Source organism: Chiloscyllium plagiosum, unplaced genomic scaffold (assembly GCF_037043375.1).
Source record: "Chiloscyllium plagiosum isolate Xiang-an unplaced genomic scaffold, Cpla_swu_hap1 HiC_scaffold_20, whole genome shotgun sequence".
NCBI classification, from domain to species: domain Eukaryota; kingdom Metazoa; phylum Chordata; class Chondrichthyes; order Orectolobiformes; family Hemiscylliidae; genus Chiloscyllium; species Chiloscyllium plagiosum.
Genome location: NW_028270158.1, coordinates 53,299,991 through 53,320,638, shown reverse-complemented (window position 1 = coordinate 53,320,638; position 20,648 = coordinate 53,299,991). Strand labels below are relative to the sequence as shown.

Sequence of the window (20,648 nt, the reverse complement as noted above, 5' to 3'; positions counted from 1 at the left end):
AATGAGTACTTTTCTGGTTGGCAATCAGTGACTACTGGTGTACCTCAGTGTTGGGACCACAATTACTCATAATTTACATAGATCGTCTGGAGTTGGGGACGATTTGTAGTGTGTCAAAGTTTGCGGATGACACTAAGATGAGTGGTAGAACAAAGTTGGACTGTGCAACTTTACAAAGAGACATAGTTAGTTTAAGTGAGTGGGCAAAGATCTGGCAGATGGAGTACAATGTTAATAAATGTCAAGCCATCCATTTCAGTAGAAATAAACAGTAAAAAGGACTATTACTTGAATGGTAAGAAATTGCAGCACGCTGCTATGCAGAAGGACCTGGGTGTGCTTGTGCATGAATCACAGAAGGTACAACAGGAAATTAAGAAGGCAAACGGAATTTTGTCCTTCATTGCTAAAGGGATTGAGTTTAAAAGCAGAAAGGTTATGTTGCAACTATACAGGATGCTGGTGAGGCCACACCTGGAGTACTGCTTGCGGTTTTGGTCTCCATACTTGAGAAAAGATGGACTGGCACTAGAAAGGGTGCAGAGGAGGTTCGCTAGGTTGATTCTGGAGTTGAGGGAGTTGGCTTATGAGGAGAGACTGGGATTATATTCATGGAAATTTAGAAGAATGAGGGGGGATCTTATGGAAACATAAACTTATGAAGAGAACAGATAAGATAGAAGTAGAGGGGATGTTTCCACTGGCAGGTTAAACTAGGACAAGATGATATAGCCTCAAAATTAGGGGGAGCAGATTTAGGACTGAATGGAGAAGGAACTTCTTCACCCAGAGGTTTGCGAAACTATGGAATCTTTGCCCAGTAAAGTGATTGGGGCTTCCTCAGTAAATGTTTTTAAAGCTAAGATAGATTTTTTTTTAAAGAGTAAAGGAATTAAGGGTTACGGTGAGAGGGCAGTTAAATGGAGCTATAGCCATGAAAATACCAGCGATGATCTTACTGAATGGCGGAGCAGTCTCAAAGGGCCAGATGGCCTACTCCTGCTCCTAGTTCTTATGTTCTAACTCCCTCACACCAGATATAGGCTAAACTCTGGGTCACAAACAGCAGTGAGGTGATTTCTTCGAAGGTCCAGCACATGGCTGGCAAGCAATATCATTGCATCAGACAGAATTCAGAAGCCATTTAAATTTGCTTTGTAAACAAAAAAGATGACAACCATCTATCATCCTTCCTGCAAATAAATTTGTTAATAACGCATGACCTCTTTGACAATACTCCAACGGTCATCAGATACTAGTTTGATGGAGTGATTAGTGGACGCGTACATACTTACAATTTTAGGTTGAACCATCTGGCTGCCTTGCCATGAAGTTGGTTACTTGATGATGTCACTCCCAATGCAGGTTAAAACATCTACTGCTTCAATAGTGATGCCACTTCCAATGACATCACTCTCTTCTGTCCTCTTTGAATTAAATGTACTTCACTGAACCAACTTTGCATTTCAAGTTTTGCAAAGTCACAAAATGTTACAGATTTGCAAAATTCAGTCTCAGAGAATCCCTAAACTCAGGAGTGTGAGCACGCTGCTCATTTTTTGAACTCAGAAGTGTTAGTATTGTGCTTTCACTGAAATCAGTACTGAGAGCTCTGTGAGGGTTCCTAATCTGAAGCAAATCTTATCTGTTTGCTAAAACAATATTCGAACTGCAAATGATCTATTTTACTGCTATCAAATGAGCACTGAAATATAATTGGTGCCACTACTGTAGAGCTGCAGACAATTCATTGTGACAAACCCACCTATACTTGTTTTTCAATAACATGAATGTGCACTCAGTGTAAATAAATCTCACCTGGCGACTCCACCATAATCCAACCCTTCTTCACTTCTAAATTTGACCATTAAACGCTTCTTCAAGTCTTTTGGTCTCATTTTCATCACTTGTCGATATGATTCCTAAACAGAACAAAATACAGCTAAATATGTTTTGTAAATTAAACCCTGAATGATTTTCTTAAAAATCATAAAATGCATCTTTCAAAGTTTCCTGGGATAAACAAACAGCTATCATCTGCAAAACTATACAATCTTTAATACTCATACAAGTCAATTTTACCTCAAAAATTTCATCTCTGGAGACTTCAATTCGGCAATGCCCGGCTTGTGGTTGCTGCAAAGCAAGCTCATGCCTCAGGACTTTCAACTTCTGCACTAGATCTCGTTCGCATCGTGGGATTGCCCACTCTCCTTCCCCTTCTTCTACGGGTGCCTCTGTCTGCACTGGCAATGGCTGATTTGATTCCTTCAACTGAGATGGATTACTATAAAGAAGCATCAAAAAACACTATTATTGATGAATCAACTAATGCACCAGACAGTCAAGTAATCAAATTTGTTGATGATACAAAGACTAGAGGCATTGTCAGTAGTTGGCAGTAAAACAATGCTGTGGATAGACTGAACGCATGTTCAAAATGGTGTAAGATAGATTACAGTGCAAATAATTGTGAGGCCATTCATTTTGATCACAAAAGGTATATCTGAATATTTGTGAAGTAGTGAAAAATTAAGAATAGTGGTGGTCCAAAGAGATTTTAAAGAAACACAAAATGTTCTATTCAAATTTTGCTTCTTATGACACTGTACCTCTAAAGCACATTAAATTCAAGTAAGAACTTAATGAAAAGTCATCGCTGCAACATAGCCAATTTGTGCACAGCAAGCTCCCAACTGCAGTTTCCACAAACAACAATGTGATAATGACCAAACAAGCTGTTTTCTGTAACAGTGCTTGAAGGATAGATATTGGCCACGATACTAAGGATAACCTCCCTTCCCTTCGCTGAATTGGAACTTTTCTATCCACCTAAAAAATGAACAGGGCCTCTTTTTACCATCTCTCCTGAAAGACGGTACTTTGAACTTTGAATAATGCAGCCCTTCCTCCAGTGCCTCAGACTTAATTTTTGCCCTCAAGTCCTGGAATGGGAGTTGAGCCCAAAACCTTGTGACTCAGAGGGAAGGGTACTGGCACAGATTGTCTAGTGTCCATATTTACAGATAACTACAATTATTAACAAGGGTAAGTTCAAAAATGTTAGTCTTTATATATAGAGGGCTAGTACATAAAAGGGAGCAGGTTTTGCTACAGATGAACAAGCGCCTATAAAACCATGTTTGAAGCAATGTATTTGATTATGAGCAAAAACCTTGGAAAGGGATGTATTGACCTTGATTGGATTGCAGTGTAGATTCAATCTCTCTGACAAAAAGCAATGTATGCTAACACAATTAAGATTGATAAGATTTTTATTAGTCTCAGATATTAAGAGGAATGGGACCAAAGTGGATGGATAGATTTAATAACATATCAGTCATATTCTGACTGAATGGCAGAACAGGTTTGAAGCACTAAATGGCTGGTGCCTGTTCTGAAATATGATTTAGTAACACTGAAGCAATACGTAGCTATGCTGACATCTCTATAATGACAGCTTTTTAACAAGTTAAATCTCCAGTCATTCTCTTCATTAATATTGTACTGGGCATAAGGCATCAATGTAAAATTATCCTCCAACATAGTCAAGTAAAGCTCATCAACAAACAAAGCAAGTATAGAAAGAAAAAGGTCAAGGAATGTTTGGAGGCACTGGATAGTGCAAAAACGAGGGCCCTGATAACATTCCAGCAATAGTATTGAAGACTTGTGCTCCAAAACTTGCCACTCCCCTCGCCAAAAAGTTCCAGTACAGATAAAACATTAGTATCTACCCAACAATGTGGAAAATTGCCCAGGTATATTCTATATTCAAAAACCAGGACAAATCCAACCCGGTCAATTACCATCCCATCAGTCTACTCTCAATCATCAGTAAAGTGATGGAAGATGTCATCAATAGTGCTATCAAGCAGTACTTGCTCAACAATAACCTGCTCAATGATGCCCAGTTTGGGTTCTGCCAGGGCCACTCAATTCCAGACATCATTCCAAGCTTAATTCAAACATGGACAAAAGAGCTGAATTCCAGAGGTGAGGCATGATAGCCCTTATCATCAAGGTCACATTCAACCAAGTATGGCATCAAGGAGCCCTAGCATAACTGGAAACAATGGGTGTCAGGGGCCAAAATTTCCACTGGCTAGAGTCATGCCTGGCACAGAGGAAGATGGCTGGGGTTTTTGGAGGTCAATCATCTCTGCGGGAGTTTCTCAGGGTAGTGTCACAGGCCCACTTTCAGCTGCTTCATCAATAACTTTCCCTCCATCATAAGGTCAGAACTGGGATGCTTGTGAAGATGATCACACAATGTTCATTCCCATTTACAACTCCCCAGATACTGAAGCAGTCCATATTCAAATCAATAAAATTTGGGCAATATCCAGACTTAGGCTCATAAATGGCAGTCATGCCACACAAATGCCAGACAATGACCATCTAATCACTATCCCTTGGTGTTCAATGATGTAAACATCACTGATTCCGGCACTATCAACATCCTCGAGATCACCATTGACCACAAACTCACAAACACTGGCTTCAAGAACAGGTCAATTGTTAGGAATACTTTGGTGAGTAACTCACCTCCTGACTCCCAAAAGCCTGTCCATCATCTAAAAGGTACAAGTCAGCAGTGTGATGGAATAGTCCCCAGTTGTGTGCTGCTCCAACAACATTCAAGATGCTTGATACCATCCAGCATAAAGCAACCCAATTGATTGGCTTCCACAAGCAACACTCAGTAGCAGCAATACATATTAGGAGAAAGTGAGGACTGCAGATGCTGGAGATCAGAGCTGAAAAATGTGTTGCTGGAAAAGCGCAGGAGGTCAGGCAGCATCCAAGGAGCAGGAGAATTGACGTTTCGGGAATAAGCCCTTCTTCAGGAATGAGGAAGTGTGCCAAGCAGGCTAAAATAAAAGGTAGGGAGGAGGGACTTGGGGGAGGGGCGTTGGGAACGCGATAGGTGGAAGGAGGTTAAGGTGAGGGTGATAGGCCGGAGAGGGGGTGGGGGCGGAGAGGTCGGGAAGAAGATTGCAGGTCAAGAAGGCAGTGCTGAGTCCAAGGGCTGGGACTGAGAAAAGGTGGGGGGAGGGGAAATGAGGAAGCTGGAGAAATCTGCGCCCATCCCTTGTGGTTGGAGGGTTCCCAGGCAGAAGATGAGGCGCTCTTCCTCCAGGCGTCGTGTTGCCATGGTCTGGCGATGGAGCAGGCCAAGGACCTGCATGTCCTTGGCGGAGTGGGAGGGGGCGTTAAAGTGTTCCACCACGGGGTGGTTGGGTTGGTTGGTGCGCGTGTCCCAGATGGCCTCCTTCTTCAAAGACCGCAATTTCCCCCCAGATGTGATGGACGATGCTCTCCACCGCATCTCCTCCACTTCCCGCTCCTCTGCCCTTGAACCCTGTCCCTCCAATCGCCACCAGGACAGAACCCCACTGGTCCTCACCTACCACCCCACCAACCTCCAGATACATCGTATCATCCTTCGTCATTTCCGCCATCTCCAAACACACCCCACCACCAAGGATATATTTCCCTCCCTACCCCTGTCAGCGTTCCGAAAGACCACTCCCTCCGCGACTCCCTCGTCAGTCCACACCCCCCACCAACCCAACCTCCACTCCCGGCACCTTTCCCTGCAACCACAAGAAATGCAAAACTTGCGCCCACACCTCCCTCCTCACTTCCCTCTTCCCAAAGGCAACTAGGGATGGACAATAAATGCTGGCCAGCCACTGACACCAACATCCCACAAATGAATTTTAAAGAGTTAAGAAAAGCTAGAAAAAAAGGTTCAACTAAACAATATTCATCCAAGAATTAGGTATCATAAACACAACACTGGCAAGTCTGTTAGTTCCCAGGTGTTGTGGTATCAGAGGGTTATACAAGACAAGAGGCAACTGCATGATGCCATGAAAATACCTGCACGAACTAAAGGTACTAAAATTTGAAGAGGTCTGGATGGGCAGGTATAGTTAAAATTAATACCTATTTTTACAACACAATAATAAGAACAAACTGTGCTTCAAATTGCTTACTTCATTATATGGTGCAGTCTGGGATCTGTAAACTGTGTAGTTCTGTTGTTGTGATCCACAAAATATATTCTGCCTGACACAGTACTTCTGACTTCCCAACCAGAAGGTAAAGGACCAAGATCATCATAGTTAAAATTTGTAAGGTCCCTGCACAAATAAATTACAAATTAAATTAGAACAAGTGAAATTATCTACGCAGCAAAAACTGTTTTGCAAATGCAATTAATTTTGTTAATTAACCTTGGAATTCGAGGGTCGTGCCAAGTGCTGACTCCAGTCTGTGTATGCAGGAAATAGATCTGTCCCTGTACAGTTGTTCTCTGTTCTGAAAACAAACAATCATTCAGAAATAACTATTTCTCTTACTGTACAATCTGCATTGTAAGCATTCAACACATTCTGCTTCAACATAGTTTCATGTTTTGTGTAACTGGAGGCTGAGTATAAGTTCTGTAAATTACATCTTTTGTTTATTTGTAATCAAGGTGCGATGTCAGGTTTGTGCTTCTACTGAGGGAAACTGCAGTCGATGTGATGGTTAAATCATCAGTGGTGGCGCCTTATTTTCCTTTTTATAAAGTTATAAATAGGAAGCCATGTTATGCAATTTTGAAATTAAAATTCGCATAGTCAAAAAAAAAAGCAATTTGGTCAAAAGACTGCAGAATGAAATGTTCATTCTTAAATCAGATGACCTGCTCAAATTAGACTTACAAGGACTGTAATGTAAAATGATAGAATTTATTATGTATATGCACAAATATTCAGGAATGACTAAACCAGTTAGCATTTTGTTGGTATCAGAGAAAGGTGAATGCTGCAGAGGTGATGAAGAAAAAGGAACATGAGCTAAATTGTACCATTGTCACACTACTTTCCAGCTACTTTGTGTTACCAAAAGGTGAATGAAGCGGTCTTTGGCCACTGCTTCTCTATATCTAGTTGACAGGAAGTGCTTAAGGTAATACTTCCTACGCTTTACTCGCTTGATTAAGCATATCTTTTTATTTACAAATTGGAAAGGAAATATACAGATCTGAAAGCTAAAGGCATTTCAGGATCAACAAACTAGAATAAAAATTAAGGGAGCTTCAAATTGTTTTTTATTGTTCTCCACAATTCTTCATAATATGAATGGAGATAATTTTAAACCTTGACATTATATCTAAAGTTAAGTATTAGAGTGAGTAAATACAAGGAGGTTACGAAGTTTCAGTTACCCAATAAGAATGCTGCCACTCAATTATTTGAGCTCCGAATAGTGGTAAGGAAGTGATAAATAGGCAGAAAGATCTGTATGGCCATATGAGAAGTTCTAGGGGATAGCTCTTGCAATATTTATTCACTTTATTAGTGCTCAGAATCATAACAGAGTTACCTCATCCAACAGTTTCTAGTCCAAAATAATAAGCCAACAAGTTTGCTAAAATCTCTACCAAATGTATGTCATCTAACTATATATGGAAAGAAATTAGTCTATTCATAAAAAAATTCTAAATCACATTCATCAGTTTTAAATGTGAGAATATAAATCTTGTATACTGTTTTATGAATAAAATTTCATATATGAAGCATATTTCTAAATATCATTGATTTATAGCAATCACAAAATAGGTGTTTGATTTTAGCACTCCCCTCTGATTACTTGTTTAGGAAATACTATCGAGTCCAAGCTTTACCGTATCCCTCTGGCAATACAGGTGATTGATGACCATGAGGCCGGCTCTGTGGTATATGCGTTTGAACTCGAACCCCAAAATTTCGGATTCGCTGTGTCTGCAGTCTCTGTTCCTGGTTTGGAGACTCTATCAATTGGCAGTTCCCTCCGCCAGCAGCACCGGTCATGTCTGCATAAGGTACGTTGTCTTCCATAATACAGCTTAGTGGCCTTCCAGGTCCAGCATCCTCAAAAAGTGGCCTGTTGCAACATTATGTACAAACAATATTCAAAGAGCATTCCTTAGCTATTATATTGCCACTAACATAATAAATATGGTACAAATGCAACCTAACAAAAAAGTAATAAACATTATGTGATTATATCTGATAACATGGTTGAAAATGTTAAATTAGAAATAACTACCAGGAAGTATGCACAAAATAAACATTTATTTCTCTGTTTCACTGGAGACAAGGTAAATAATGCATTTGGGCACCTCTTTACAAATACTTCCACCAACCATCCATACAATAGGCAAATATGCTGGTTTAAAGCATCTGTCAAGCATTGCAGATAAAAATAGTTATGAAAAATGCTAGAAATGTGAATATCTAAACTGTTCAGATGCAAATACCCTACATTCCTCTAATTTCCCCAGCTGCTGCAGAGAACACTGAGGTCTGTGCTCGACAGTAGCTGAAAAAGCTGAAGAAACTGGAGAATGTGACAGTACAGCAACCAGTGCATGCAATCCTTTGCATTGTTGGCTCCATAGCTTAAACGGAATTTGCAAGCCAGTTGTCAGAAATTATGCTCAGTGATGTTAAATTATATGAGTTCAAGAAATATAACAATTTTATAATTTGTTGAGACAGGAGCTAAATGCTTGAAACCAAAGAACTTAGTAAACAGGTATGGTCAAGGACAGCACAGTGGCACTGCTGCTTCACAGCGCCAGGGACCTGGGTTCACTTCCAGCTCGGGCGACTGTCTTTGTGGATTTTGCACATTCTCCCCATGTCTGCATGGGTTTCCTCCGGGTGCTCCAGTTTCCTTCCACATCCAAAGATGTGCAAGTCAGGTGAATTGGCCATAGGAAATTACTCAGTGTTAGATGCATTAGCCAGAGGGAAATGGGTCTGAGTGGGTTACTCTTCAGAGGATCGGTGTGGACTTGTTGGGTCGAAGGGCCTGTTTCCACACTGTAGGGAATCTAATCAAAAAATCATAACTGTTCCACATAACAGATTCTTAATATACACATTTGTGCTGATTTTACTTGGTGTGCTGGTGATTATGCAGCAGTATTGTCATTCAGAAATGGCATAAGCAGTGAAACAATTTCAAATACATTTTCTATTTACTAAATAGTTACCAGTTGCCAATTATTCTGAAGAAAGGTACTCAAAAATGTTAATTCAAATGTTATTCCTCATGCCACCATCTCAGTTAATGTCCAGGAATTTTAATGCAGTTTAAAACAAAAGGAACCAAGATGCACAGCTGTCAACTATGCTGTAACTGAAGCCATGATCTGCCAATTGTTTTCAATATGACCATTATAATTAAAAGTTCTGCCTTGCATAAGTTGCATTATTACTTTCTCAAATTCCTATGAAATTACTTTACCTGCTATTTTAACAGAGGAATACAATTTAAAATAATGTATACATTTATTTTTATTTGATATAATTGAATTTTAGCACCAAATTTCTTCCCTCCTAAAAATGGTAACACTTTTCTTTGTACAAAGAAAATGGATTCTCACTAGATACCGCATGGTTTAAATGTCTAAGAAAATGGTTTGCAGGCCTTTGACCACTATTTGAGAGTTCAGTTCCTCGGTGTCCAACCATTCTTATCTCTAGAAAATAAATGCTCTGTTGCTTAATATTTTACAGTAAGTTGTCTGCAGCTAGATATCAATTTGATTTCCCTTCCTACATGATTTACAAAGCTTACACATATTATATTAGACATCTAAATTGTTCACTGTATTCCAGGTGGGATTACAAACATTTCATGTGACGTTCCCAGAACAACTCATCATTCAGCAGATATCTGCTGAAAGCCTGACATCCCTTGCGTCCAGGCCATTTTAAGGTGATCCTCTGCCCAAGGACAAATGCTAGCAAATGAGTACTGCTCCCTCACCTATGGCACATATCCAGGATGGCAGACAATCCCTCACATGTCCAACTGCATCATCTCACCTTAGTCACTACTTAACCACCACACATTGTATCTGTCCTAAGATACAGCCTGTCTAAACATCCTCTGAGTCCCTGTTTTCCAAATGTCTAGTGGTTACCTACATCTTAATATTGAACAATAGAGGTCATTACATTCAGGAAAGCAATCAGACAAGTCCAAACATGAACATTAATTGACAAGTAAAGAGAACACAAAGAAAACAATAAAGGCTGCAGTTCATACCCACAATACAACTAAATATTGGCATCTTGACCTTGACAATCATTAAATGTCTTCTGCCACCCAGGGGCACCTCTTGGAGGTGTCAATCAGTACCTGTCATTACTTGAAGGCCCAATACAAGGAAGTTCTGTCAACCATAATCACAGTTTCTTCCAGCTCAATATTCTCATCCTTCTCTGTGGACAACCACTCCCATTCTGCTGGTTCCTCACAATCTATCACATTGCCTGCTCCAATTATGCAGAACACTGCATGCCAGGATGGTGAGGCATACTCTGTCCAGACCATACAGCTGGACACTCCATGATCATTCCAAGCTGTGGGACTGCACCTTCAATAGCCCTATTGTCTGTTCCATCACAGACCACCAACTTGGGAAAGGTGCCATACTCGCTGAGTAAATAGTACATCGCATTCAAACAGAAGTGTCTGCTGCATTCCAAACCCTTTTTCATCCCTGAAACACCTCAACATTTCCACGTTCCATTGCATACATCAGACTCCGTCATCATAATATGATGCGGTGATATTTCCCTTGTTCCACTGTACGCTTGGAAGCTTTAAAAATGATGGGGTGCTTTTTTCCAGCATTCGCCCCACTTTTAAGTTAATGCTGCGACATTCTAAATCACTGAGATGACAAGGTTAGTTTAGCTAGCACCAATGGCACAATGCAATCTATCTTTGATCAGTATTTGAGCAGTATCCCAGTCACTGCCCATTTCAATTCCCCCAACACTCCCTTTCTGACATGACCATCCTTGGCCTCCTCCATTGCCAAAACAAACCACAGCTACTAATGGATGAACAACACATTAACTTCCACCTGGGCAGCCTACAGCTCAAAGGACTCAACACTGAGTTCTCCGATTTCAAATAACCTTCCTCCCCATCTCCCAACTCCCTTCTCAGCTCTCCCCCTCCCTTCCACTGCTCCCAGCCACCAACCTAATTCATTCCTCACATTGACCAATGTAGTCGTACCCTCTACCTGTCTTCACCTATCCCCACTTCAACTCCCTGCCCCCGTCACCCCCTTTATATGCAGCTCCCTCCACACCCATCCCCAGTCCAGAAGAAGGGTTACACCCGGAACGTCGACTTCTGCACCTCTTGATGTTGTTTGGCATGCTGTGTTCTTCCAACATCCTGCCTGTCTACTTTGGATTCCAACATCTGCAGTCTTTTTGTCTTTGATCAATATTTGACGCATAAACCTATTCATTCAGTATGCATTTCACGTGCCTAAAGAAATTAAGCTGGAGTTTGCTCGTGTCCAGCAGACATGGATCCCACACTTTCAAAGTGACATGGACTCTACTCAACCTGGGTGTTGCCGCCACTACTTATCAGTTGCATTGTGCATCTAGAGAATGGCAAATGATGGCAGGGAACGCAGCTCAGATGGACATTCTAAGAACCAGGCTCCATGTGGTATTGCTCTGCCTACAGCCTTAATGTCCCCTTTTATTTTGTACTATTCCAACAACCCATTTCCACTCCTCACTGCCCAAGTGGGAACACAAAACATTAAACTTCACCTTCATGTGTCATCTCTGCTCTGAAGCCTAACATTAAACCTCAATGATGCCTATCCTCCTCCTCTACACTCCCCTGTGGAGGCCACTGTGCTGGTCACTGTTAATAACTCTCCCTCCTGAGCCCTCAGATGTTGTTGTCACTGTCACCGTCATTATTTCCACCTCTACATATGCCTCTTTTTTTCTCGCCCATCGTCAGGCTGAATATTCCCCATCCCTTTTAGCAATGATCCTACAGTTCCTACAGGCCTTCCTTAAAAACTGACAGAAGCAATTTTACCCTGCAGTGGAAATCTGTGTTCCCGACTAGGCTACAAGTGCATCGGAGAGGTGCCAAGATAGTCATGAGGATTTAGAAAACGTTAGAGGCCAATGTCCATGGATGAAGGGTGCATATAGCTGGTGCCTGTGGATTATGCAGTTGTTTGGTCCCAAGCAATTCGGAGGTTCTTTGGACCAAATGGTGAAATGAAGTCAGAAGGTTGCTCTGCTTCCACGTCAAGATTTCCTAACATCTAGCTTGTTCAGCACCTTTGCTAAGATTGGTAGCTGAATATTATTGAGTCCAATTTAGCCATTAATAAGGCATTGAAAAAGCACCAATTTTCTATACTCGGCAACTTACCATGCCACTTGTCAAAAACATAAAAGATGGAGTGAGGTGCTCCTGATGTTGTGGAAGGTCTCACCAGACATTTCATCCGATTCAGCCATAAATCACTTCTAAGCTCATGTCACTTAGACCCCAATAATTCTGACCATGATCTGGAAGCACTCTTTGTTTTATAAGTATCTACTTCATATCTCAGTCATACAGCATTGACCAAACATCCCAATCCGACCTAGTCTCAATTGCTAGAATTTGGCTCATATCCCTCTAAACTCTTCTTATTCATATACCCATTATGATGCCTTTTAAATTTTGCAATTGTACCCATCTTCACCACTTCATCTGGCAGCTTGTTCCGTACACGCAACACTCTCTGCGTGAGAAAGCTACTACTCAGGTCCTTTTTAAATCTTTCCCCTCGCATCTTTATCCTATACCCTCTAGTTTTGGACTCCTCCAGCCCAGGGAAAAGACTTTGTCTATTTACCCTATCCATGCCCCTCATGATTTTTTAAACCTCTATAAGGTAACCCCTCAGCCTCCGATGTTCCAGGGGAAAGAGCCCCAGCCCATTCAGCCTTTCCCTATATCTCAAACCCTCCAATTCATGTAAATCTTGTCCGCACTCTCTCAAGTTTAACAACATCTTTCCCATAGAAAGGTGACCAAAATTGTATGCAGTATTCTAGAAGTGGCTTCACCAATGTCCTCTACAGCCACAATATGACATTCCAACTCCTATACTGAATGTTCTGACCAATGAAGCAAGTGTGCCAAATGCCTTCTCTACCACCTTGTCTAGCTGCAACTCAGTTACAAGGTTTTTAAAAAAACCCAGTGAAAACCTTTCTAACACCTTTCTCTGGTTTATTGTTGAACATGATACAGTCAGAGTCTGAAATTTAACTTGCATTTACAAATTTTCACTCATTTTTCAGATCAATAATTTTTGTTGAATATTATGTGAATATTAATTTTCAGTTAGTATGATCATATGTCAGACATAGAAGATAAGAGGACAGCTATGAGAAGTGCGACAGTCAACACAGGACTGAGGGCATTGTACTTAAATGTGTGCATTATATGAATCAAGGCAAAATGAGTTCATAGCAGATTAAAATTAGCTAGTATAATGTTGAGGGCATCACAGAAACGTGGTTGCAAGGGATTCAGGCCTGCAAATTAAATATCCAAAGTTACGTTTTTTATCATAAAGACATGCAGATATGCAAAGGGGGCAGGGTTGCCTTCCTGATAAGTTAAATTAAATCAATAGTAGGAAGTGAAGTAGGGTCGGAAGGCATAGAATCTGGGTAAAGTTGAAGATGTGCAAAAGAAAACAATACCCAGATTAGAATTATGAACAAGCCCCCACCCAGCAGAAGTCAGCATATGGGGCAGGAATTAAAACAGAGATAGAAAAAGCATGTAAGAAAGGTACTATCACAACAATCATGGGGGTCTTTAATAAGCAAGTGAATAGGGAAAATCTGGTTGGTAGCAGATCCCAAGAAAAATAATTTGTGGAATGTCTACAAGATAGTTTTTGGAGCAGCTTGAGGTAGAGCCGATTGGGGAACAGGCAATTCTGGATTTGGTGAAGTGTAATGAGGCAGACTTGGTTAGTGAACTTAAGATGAAGGACTGCTAGGAAGTAGTGACCACAATATGATAGAATTCACCCTACAGCTTGAGAGCGAGAGCTGGAATAGGGTATAATGGCATTACCATTTAGCAAAGTTATCTAAAAATGAATGAGGGAAGAGCTGACCAGAATTGATTGAATGGGGAGCCTAACTGGGAAGACAGTGGAACAGCAACGTCAAAGTTTTTGGGGGTAATTCAAGAGGCACAACAAAAATTCATCCTAATGAAGAAGAAACATATTAAAGGTGAGGATCAGGCAACCATAGCTGACAAATGCATACAATATGGTGAAGATTAGTGGGAAGCTTTTAAAAATCAGCAGAATGTAAACAAAAAAAATCAATAAGGGGAGATGATGAAATACGAGGCTAACACAGCTAGTAAGATAAAAGAAGATTTCAAGAGTTTTTTTTAAGATTACATATAAAGAGAAAGACAAGAGTGGAATTTGGATAGTTAGAAAAGGAGGCTGGAGAAGTAGTAATCGGGAACAAAGAAATGGTGGAGGAAATGAATAGGCACTTTGCATCAGTCTTCACAGTGGAAGACAGCAGTAGCACATCAGAACTTGAAGTGTGTCAGGAGACAGAGCTGAGTGTATTGGCCATCACTAACGAGAATGTGCTGGTGAAGTAGTTAATTCTTTCAAAGATTCAGGTCTAAACATCTCCAGGTCTCTGTATTCTTGCATCATTTACCATTGTTGCTGAATAAGTGCAACAAGTTTAATTATTGCCACACAGAAATGATTTTAATGTAGTTAAGTTGCGATGGAGCTAGTACTTTTTTGAACATGTTAAATATCTTGATATATCTAGAATGTATCTAAACTAACCATTGAGAGAATCCAAATTTTCAAAGAAATTATGATTTTTGTAAAATTGTGCCCATGATAAAATCACCTCCAAGACATCCAAATAAAGGAAGTTATTACTCACCCCTCAGGTAGATCATTATCCAATAGTCCTCTGCAATCGACAACAGGACCACCAGTTCCTATTCGATCTCGTGTTTGTAAGCTTACTGCAAGACAAAAAAAATTGCAAACTTTAGTTTCATAAATTTTATATAGATTATGCAATTCAAGTATTTGAGGTTACTTTTCCGTAACCTGGAGACAGCAAAACAATTGTAGTTCCAAAACTGATATACTGTTGTTATTGTTCCTGAATGTGAAATGCCGAACATAATAGCGGCTTTTTGATATCTCAGCCTAGAAGCTACCTTTAGGATTTTAAAGGCAGCAAAGGTGATCCCTATCCTTCTGTCACATCAGGTGTGCTTCCAACAAAGGTTACTGAATAGTGTCATGTGTGGGAATACTAGGTGACTTACTCCCCATGCCTTAACTGCTTAGTCCTTTGTACTGAAGCTTATTCGAAGCACCCAACATCAAAATAATAAATGAAACACATCATACAAATGAATCAGTTCTAAACACAGACAATCAAAACATGAATTATCAACTTATAAGTCTCTAACTTAAACCTCTAACCCTAGAACTCAAAAATGTGAACAGAAAATATTTAAGGGGACACAGTTGACAGCACCAGTTTTAAGGGTTCAACGAAGCATCCATTTGTTTTTTTTTTATGCCCCTCTGATCTCTGAACATCCTTTCAGTTCTTCACGGAAGGCATAGGGCAGTTGGCATATTAATCATTCAGTCCCTCATGCATTATTTAGAGCTGCATTTATACGCAAACTGTGAATGAAAACAGCTCTCTTCCAATTCTTTCTTAGGTCTCTGTCTTTTTAAGAGTCTTGGGGAATATCTCCCATGCATTATTTATACACAGGTTGTCCACTTGCCAGGGGCTAATGGAAACTTGTTGTCATGCTGGACACCCTTGACCAATATAGCTGGTCCTGATTGATTCCGATTCAACAGACTGTCTCAGGTCAAATGCCCTGAACACACACCCACAGTGCTGATGAGCACAGCAAATCTCCCCTCCTGTTTGAGCAAGGCAACCATGAAAATAAAGCTTACACTAAGTTCCTGTAACTTTCTTTACAATTGCAACATTTCCTTCCATAGTCTGCTTGGTTTCATTTTCGGTCCAGAATCCAAAACTAAAGAAAATTAAAACGTACTGGTCATTTTGAGATCTTACCTACTATTTGCCCTCGTATTGTATCACTGTCTGTGGGACTGAGCTTGCATAGATCTAACCGCTGATCTGGCAAGAAAGAGAGTGCAACATTATTGGAATTGTGTGAATGTAATAATTTTTATTAGCATGCTGAAATTCTTAATACAGTATGAAACTTGTTTTTATACTGTTTCAGTGATATTCTCACAGGTTCAGATCTGAGGAAAACATATTACTCTTCATCTAGGCAGATGAGTGGGTTTCAAGAGCCTCTGGACCCAAGACTGGCTCCTAGACCAGTCAACACTCACTCACTTCACCTTGCTTACCCAATTGATTGCCTAATAGGGGTATTTCAGGATGTACAGGCACCTTTTCACTGGTGAGGTAACAAAACAATAAGCATGGCAGAAATACCTGACTTGATTGCTCACTTGACAGATACTAAGTGACAATCCATATTAACTTGTCATTACTAGAGTTTTAGATCATGAAATCTTTAATTATGTAAAGTTTCAAATAAAACCTGAGAAATAGGCAACTTTTTTTCTCTATCCAAGTCTCATGAAGCATTTAACAACAATGAGGGGGCAAAGAATAGTCAGGTGACCCTAGAATAAAGGCTGGTGTGAAAGAGAAACATACTTGCCCCTAATTGGCTAATGAATGAGAAGTTTTAAAAGGGTCTTTACATGTTGTATTCACCAGCTGAAACAATTCATCAAGAGGTTGAATAAAGGGGGAATGAGGAATAGAGAAAGTACTAGACATATTCAGTCTGACAGATAACACCTGTGGAGATAGAAACAGGAGTTAATGTTTCAGGTTGATAGTCTTTCATCTCCACTGGAAAAAGTTAGTGATCAAATAGATTTTAAGTAAGCATGAGGGCAGACAAAATTCATCTTGGCAGTGGTGGGATCAAGGCAGAACAAAATCAAGAGGAAAGCAGCAGAGATTAAATCTCAGAAGACAGGATAGTAGAAGGAAAAAAATGTAAAGTAGCAGGCAAAGAAATAAAAGATGTGGTGAGTGAAGGTCTTGATGGGCGGAGCTGGTGTTGGACTGGGGTGGACAAAGTTAAAAATCACACAACACCAGGTTATAGTCCAACTGGTTTACCTGGGAGCACTAGCTTTTGGAGCGCTGCATCTTCATCAGGTGGTTGTGGAGAATAAGACCAGAAGACACAGAATTTATAGCAAAATGTTACAGTGTCATCTAACTGAAATGATATATTGAACAAACCTGGATTGTTGTAAGTCTTTCATCTTTTGGAATGGGTTGCAGGTTTTGGTTCATTAATATGTAAATCCCAGAGCTTCCTTTAAATCACCTTGAGATAACTTATGGTTTTATAACAACAGGTGACATTTCAGCTCAGACAATGCATTAAAGGTATGAGATTTGAGTCTGTCTGCATTCCATTCTTGAGTCAGACTGATTCTATTTCTAAAGTGGAATTTACAAAGTATTACGTGTATTGACCGCCTACATTGACTGCTTGTAAACTGAGCAATTTTTGAGCAAAATAAAATGTATCTGCAAATATAATTCTGCAAATACAAATTCACCCCATAGACTTGTATGTGTGCGTGCATGCATGCGAGAGAGTGTGTGCGCATGTGAGAGAGTGTGTTTGTATATGTGAAATCTTGGTAATTGTGTGTGTGTGTGTGTGTGTGTGTGTGTGTGTGTGTGTGTGTGTGTGTGTGCGCGCGCGCGCGCGCATTTGGAGGTGATGGAGTATAAGCCTGTGAGAGGGTGTGTGCATAGGTGAGAGTGTGGGGGTGCATGTGCATGTGTGCGAGAGAGGGGCTGCATGAGTGTGAGAGTGTAAGAGTGTGTTTTGTATGTGTGCTTGTGTGAGAGAGTGTATAATGTAGTGCGGTCACCTGTAGCAGACTCTCTCTCATACACATACATACACCCTCTCACACACACAGTTTAGCAAGCTTTCACACACACACTCTCATGTGAACTCATACTGACACGCACACACTCACTCTCTCTCATGAATGTGTATGAGAGAGAGTCTGCGTGAGTGTGTGAGTATGTAAGAGTGCGTGTGTGTGTGTATGCGTGCGTGTGTGTATTGGCTAGTTCGGTACCCATGAGGAGGCCTCAACCAGGACCTTGGGTTCATATGTTGGACTATAACCTGGTGTTGTATGATTTTTAACTTTGAGTGAAGGTGTAAAAGGAACAGCTGCCATGAAAGAAAATGGGAACAGAGATCATGATCTGAAACTGAAGAAACACATACTAAGTGAAGTGGCTCTGGAGGGCATAATCAAAGTAAGAGATTCTGTTGTTCAAACCTAAGAGGATAGAGAAATCAGAATGAAAGTGGAGGATTGAAACAATCTGTTAACAAGGCATTTTACAAGTTTTCAGACTCAACCATGACATCATAATACCTACCCCTAACTTTATTCATAGATGGTAGTTTTCGGAGATGACTCTGTTATTTGCATTTACAGACCATCTACTGTTAATTTTACTATTCTCTACTGTTTTGCACCATCATCCTTTGTCATTTAGTCTTTACTGCTTCCCAACCCATCACAAAACCTCCTCGCATTAGCAATATGCTAAAAACTGTTACATCTCTGAATTATTCAAGATGACCTTCGACATGTCCAGCATTTAAAAAAAAAACATTCAGATAGCCAGCATCTAACGTTTGCTTTTTTTAAAATGTGAATACTCTTTGGTATTATAGTTTTCAACTAATGCCTGGATTTTTAAAAAAATTCTCGTTTAAAGGAGTGGTTGCTTTTCAACATGAAGGTAGCAGTCAACAAAGAGTAGCATCAAGAGTCCTAGTGTAATTGAAGTCAATTGGAAAGTAAATCAGTGGAGTGAAGTTATATCTATTGCAAGGCTAACTTTATTGGAGGTCAGTTATCAAAACCCCAAGAAGATTCATGTCCAAACTGCATAAAAAACTGTCTTGGTCCAACCATCTACAATTGTCACACGAATGAATCTTCTTGTCATAAAGCACCAGAAGTTACCTTGTGTACACCTTCCTCAAAACGTCTCAAATAATTAAACAGTTCATGACAAGCTACAGGATAGCACAGATACCATCAGCTTCAGGCTGATAAGTAACAGGCAACAGTTTGCATTACGCAAGTGCCAGAAATTAAACATCTCAAACATAAGAGATTGCAGCCTTCTCCCTCTGATTTTCAGAGGGACCTATATTACCAAGTCCTTTCCATAGATTGCCACTTTTGTGTGGTAGGGATTATTTGAGTGTTCCACTGATCCCAGGAATGATGCCATCAGGGCCACCCATGATGGTAAGGTTGGAGGAGAGGAACTGAATAAAGCACAATCCAGAACAAGTCCTCATTAGCAAGCTAGGCTGAAGTTATTTATGAGATATCAATTGCAGGAGCAACAGAGAGATCCCCGGTTGTTGAGGTTTCCTTGCCATTGGAATTTGATCTACCTTTTCTCAGAGACCTTACATCTAAAGTGCAACAGATGCCCCACTTTATGTCCTGCACAAGGCACCTAACTAGAAGAATTCAACTGCCACACAAACGACCACAAGCAAGAGGTGATGGATACAGGATTGAGACATCTGGAAGTCCTTGGCTTTGGGCTGACACATAGGTGGCAGAATAGGAAGAGGAGAGCGTTTCTTCAGCTTTCTTCATGGCTGATCAGCCTTATTCAGGATCACTCTACTCATCTCGCAAGAGGAAGGACTAGAAAAGATGCCCCTAAAAGTAGTTTGTCTATTACCAACCTGGTTGGAAAACCACCTCTAATGGGTTCATCTACTGTGGTCTGAAAGCCCAAATTCAAACTCAAGTCTTGGAACTTGGAATATACAAACCCTCATGGATAATGAGGAAAACAAATCATCCAAAAAGACATCATTCTCACAGTGCTACGCTAAAATATCAGCATGCATGATGTGTTCAAGTTCTGGAATGTGGTTTGAACTCGATGGGCGGCACATGGCTCAGTGGTTAGTACGGTTCTCAGAGTGCCAGGGACCTAGGTTTGATTCTGCCCTCGGGCAACTGTCTGTGTGAAGTTTGCACATTCTCAGTGTTTCTCCAATTTCCTGCCACAGTCCAAAGACGTGCAGATTAAAGATGTGCAGATTATGTGGAATGGCCATTCTAATTTGCCTGTAGTGTCCAGGGATGTGCAGGCTAGGTGGATTAGCCATGGGAAATGCTAATAGAGTAGGAGGGTGGGCCTGCTTTGGATGCTCTTTGGAGGGTTGGTGTGGAAGCACATGGCCTGCTTCCACACTGTAGGGATTCTATAATTTCTATGACAATGCATAACTGTCCCTGTATTCCGTGAACTCAGGCATGTCAACACTGATATCACTGCCCTGCAGAGAACGCAAAGAGCAGGCAAAGGGCAGCTGAGGCTGCTGGTGGTTCCAATTCCTTCAGGAGAGAAAAATCTGAGCATCAGCTGTGATTTGCCATCAAGAATGAACTTATCAACCCATTCTTGGAGCCCCTGTTGACATCAATGATCACCTTATAACTCTCCTTCTACAACTTGTCAAGCAGTAGCAGGTAATGGCCCAGAAGCCAATGCTCCAAACTCAAGATCATATATGAATCCAAAGAAAGCTGGACACCACTCTCCGCTCAAGAAGGATAAAAT

General features: G+C 40.6%; 1 protein-coding gene across 5 annotated transcripts in view; it reads right to left on the bottom strand.

Annotated features, from left to right (window-relative positions):
• The window catches only part of smurf1 (SMAD specific E3 ubiquitin protein ligase 1), a 129,097-nt gene that overhangs the window by 30,608 nt on the left and 77,841 nt on the right, over window positions 1–20,648 (bottom strand). For 3 of the 5 annotated variants that reach the window (XM_043711256.2, XM_043711257.2, XM_043711259.2), the window contains 7 exons: window positions 16,017–16,082; window positions 14,838–14,922; window positions 7,685–7,923; window positions 6,246–6,330; window positions 6,006–6,152; window positions 2,083–2,287; window positions 1,819–1,922 (listed from right to left, as the gene is read on the bottom strand). In XM_043711256.2, the coding sequence (XP_043567191.1) occupies window positions 1,819–1,922; window positions 2,083–2,287; window positions 6,006–6,152; window positions 6,246–6,330; window positions 7,685–7,923; window positions 14,838–14,922; window positions 16,017–16,082 (931 nt within the window). The remainder of the gene's footprint in view (window positions 1–1,818; window positions 1,923–2,082; window positions 2,288–6,005; window positions 6,153–6,245; window positions 6,331–7,684; window positions 7,924–14,837; window positions 14,923–16,016; window positions 16,083–20,648) is intronic. The other 2 variants (XM_043711258.2, XM_087997952.1) reach the window with 1 other exon arrangement.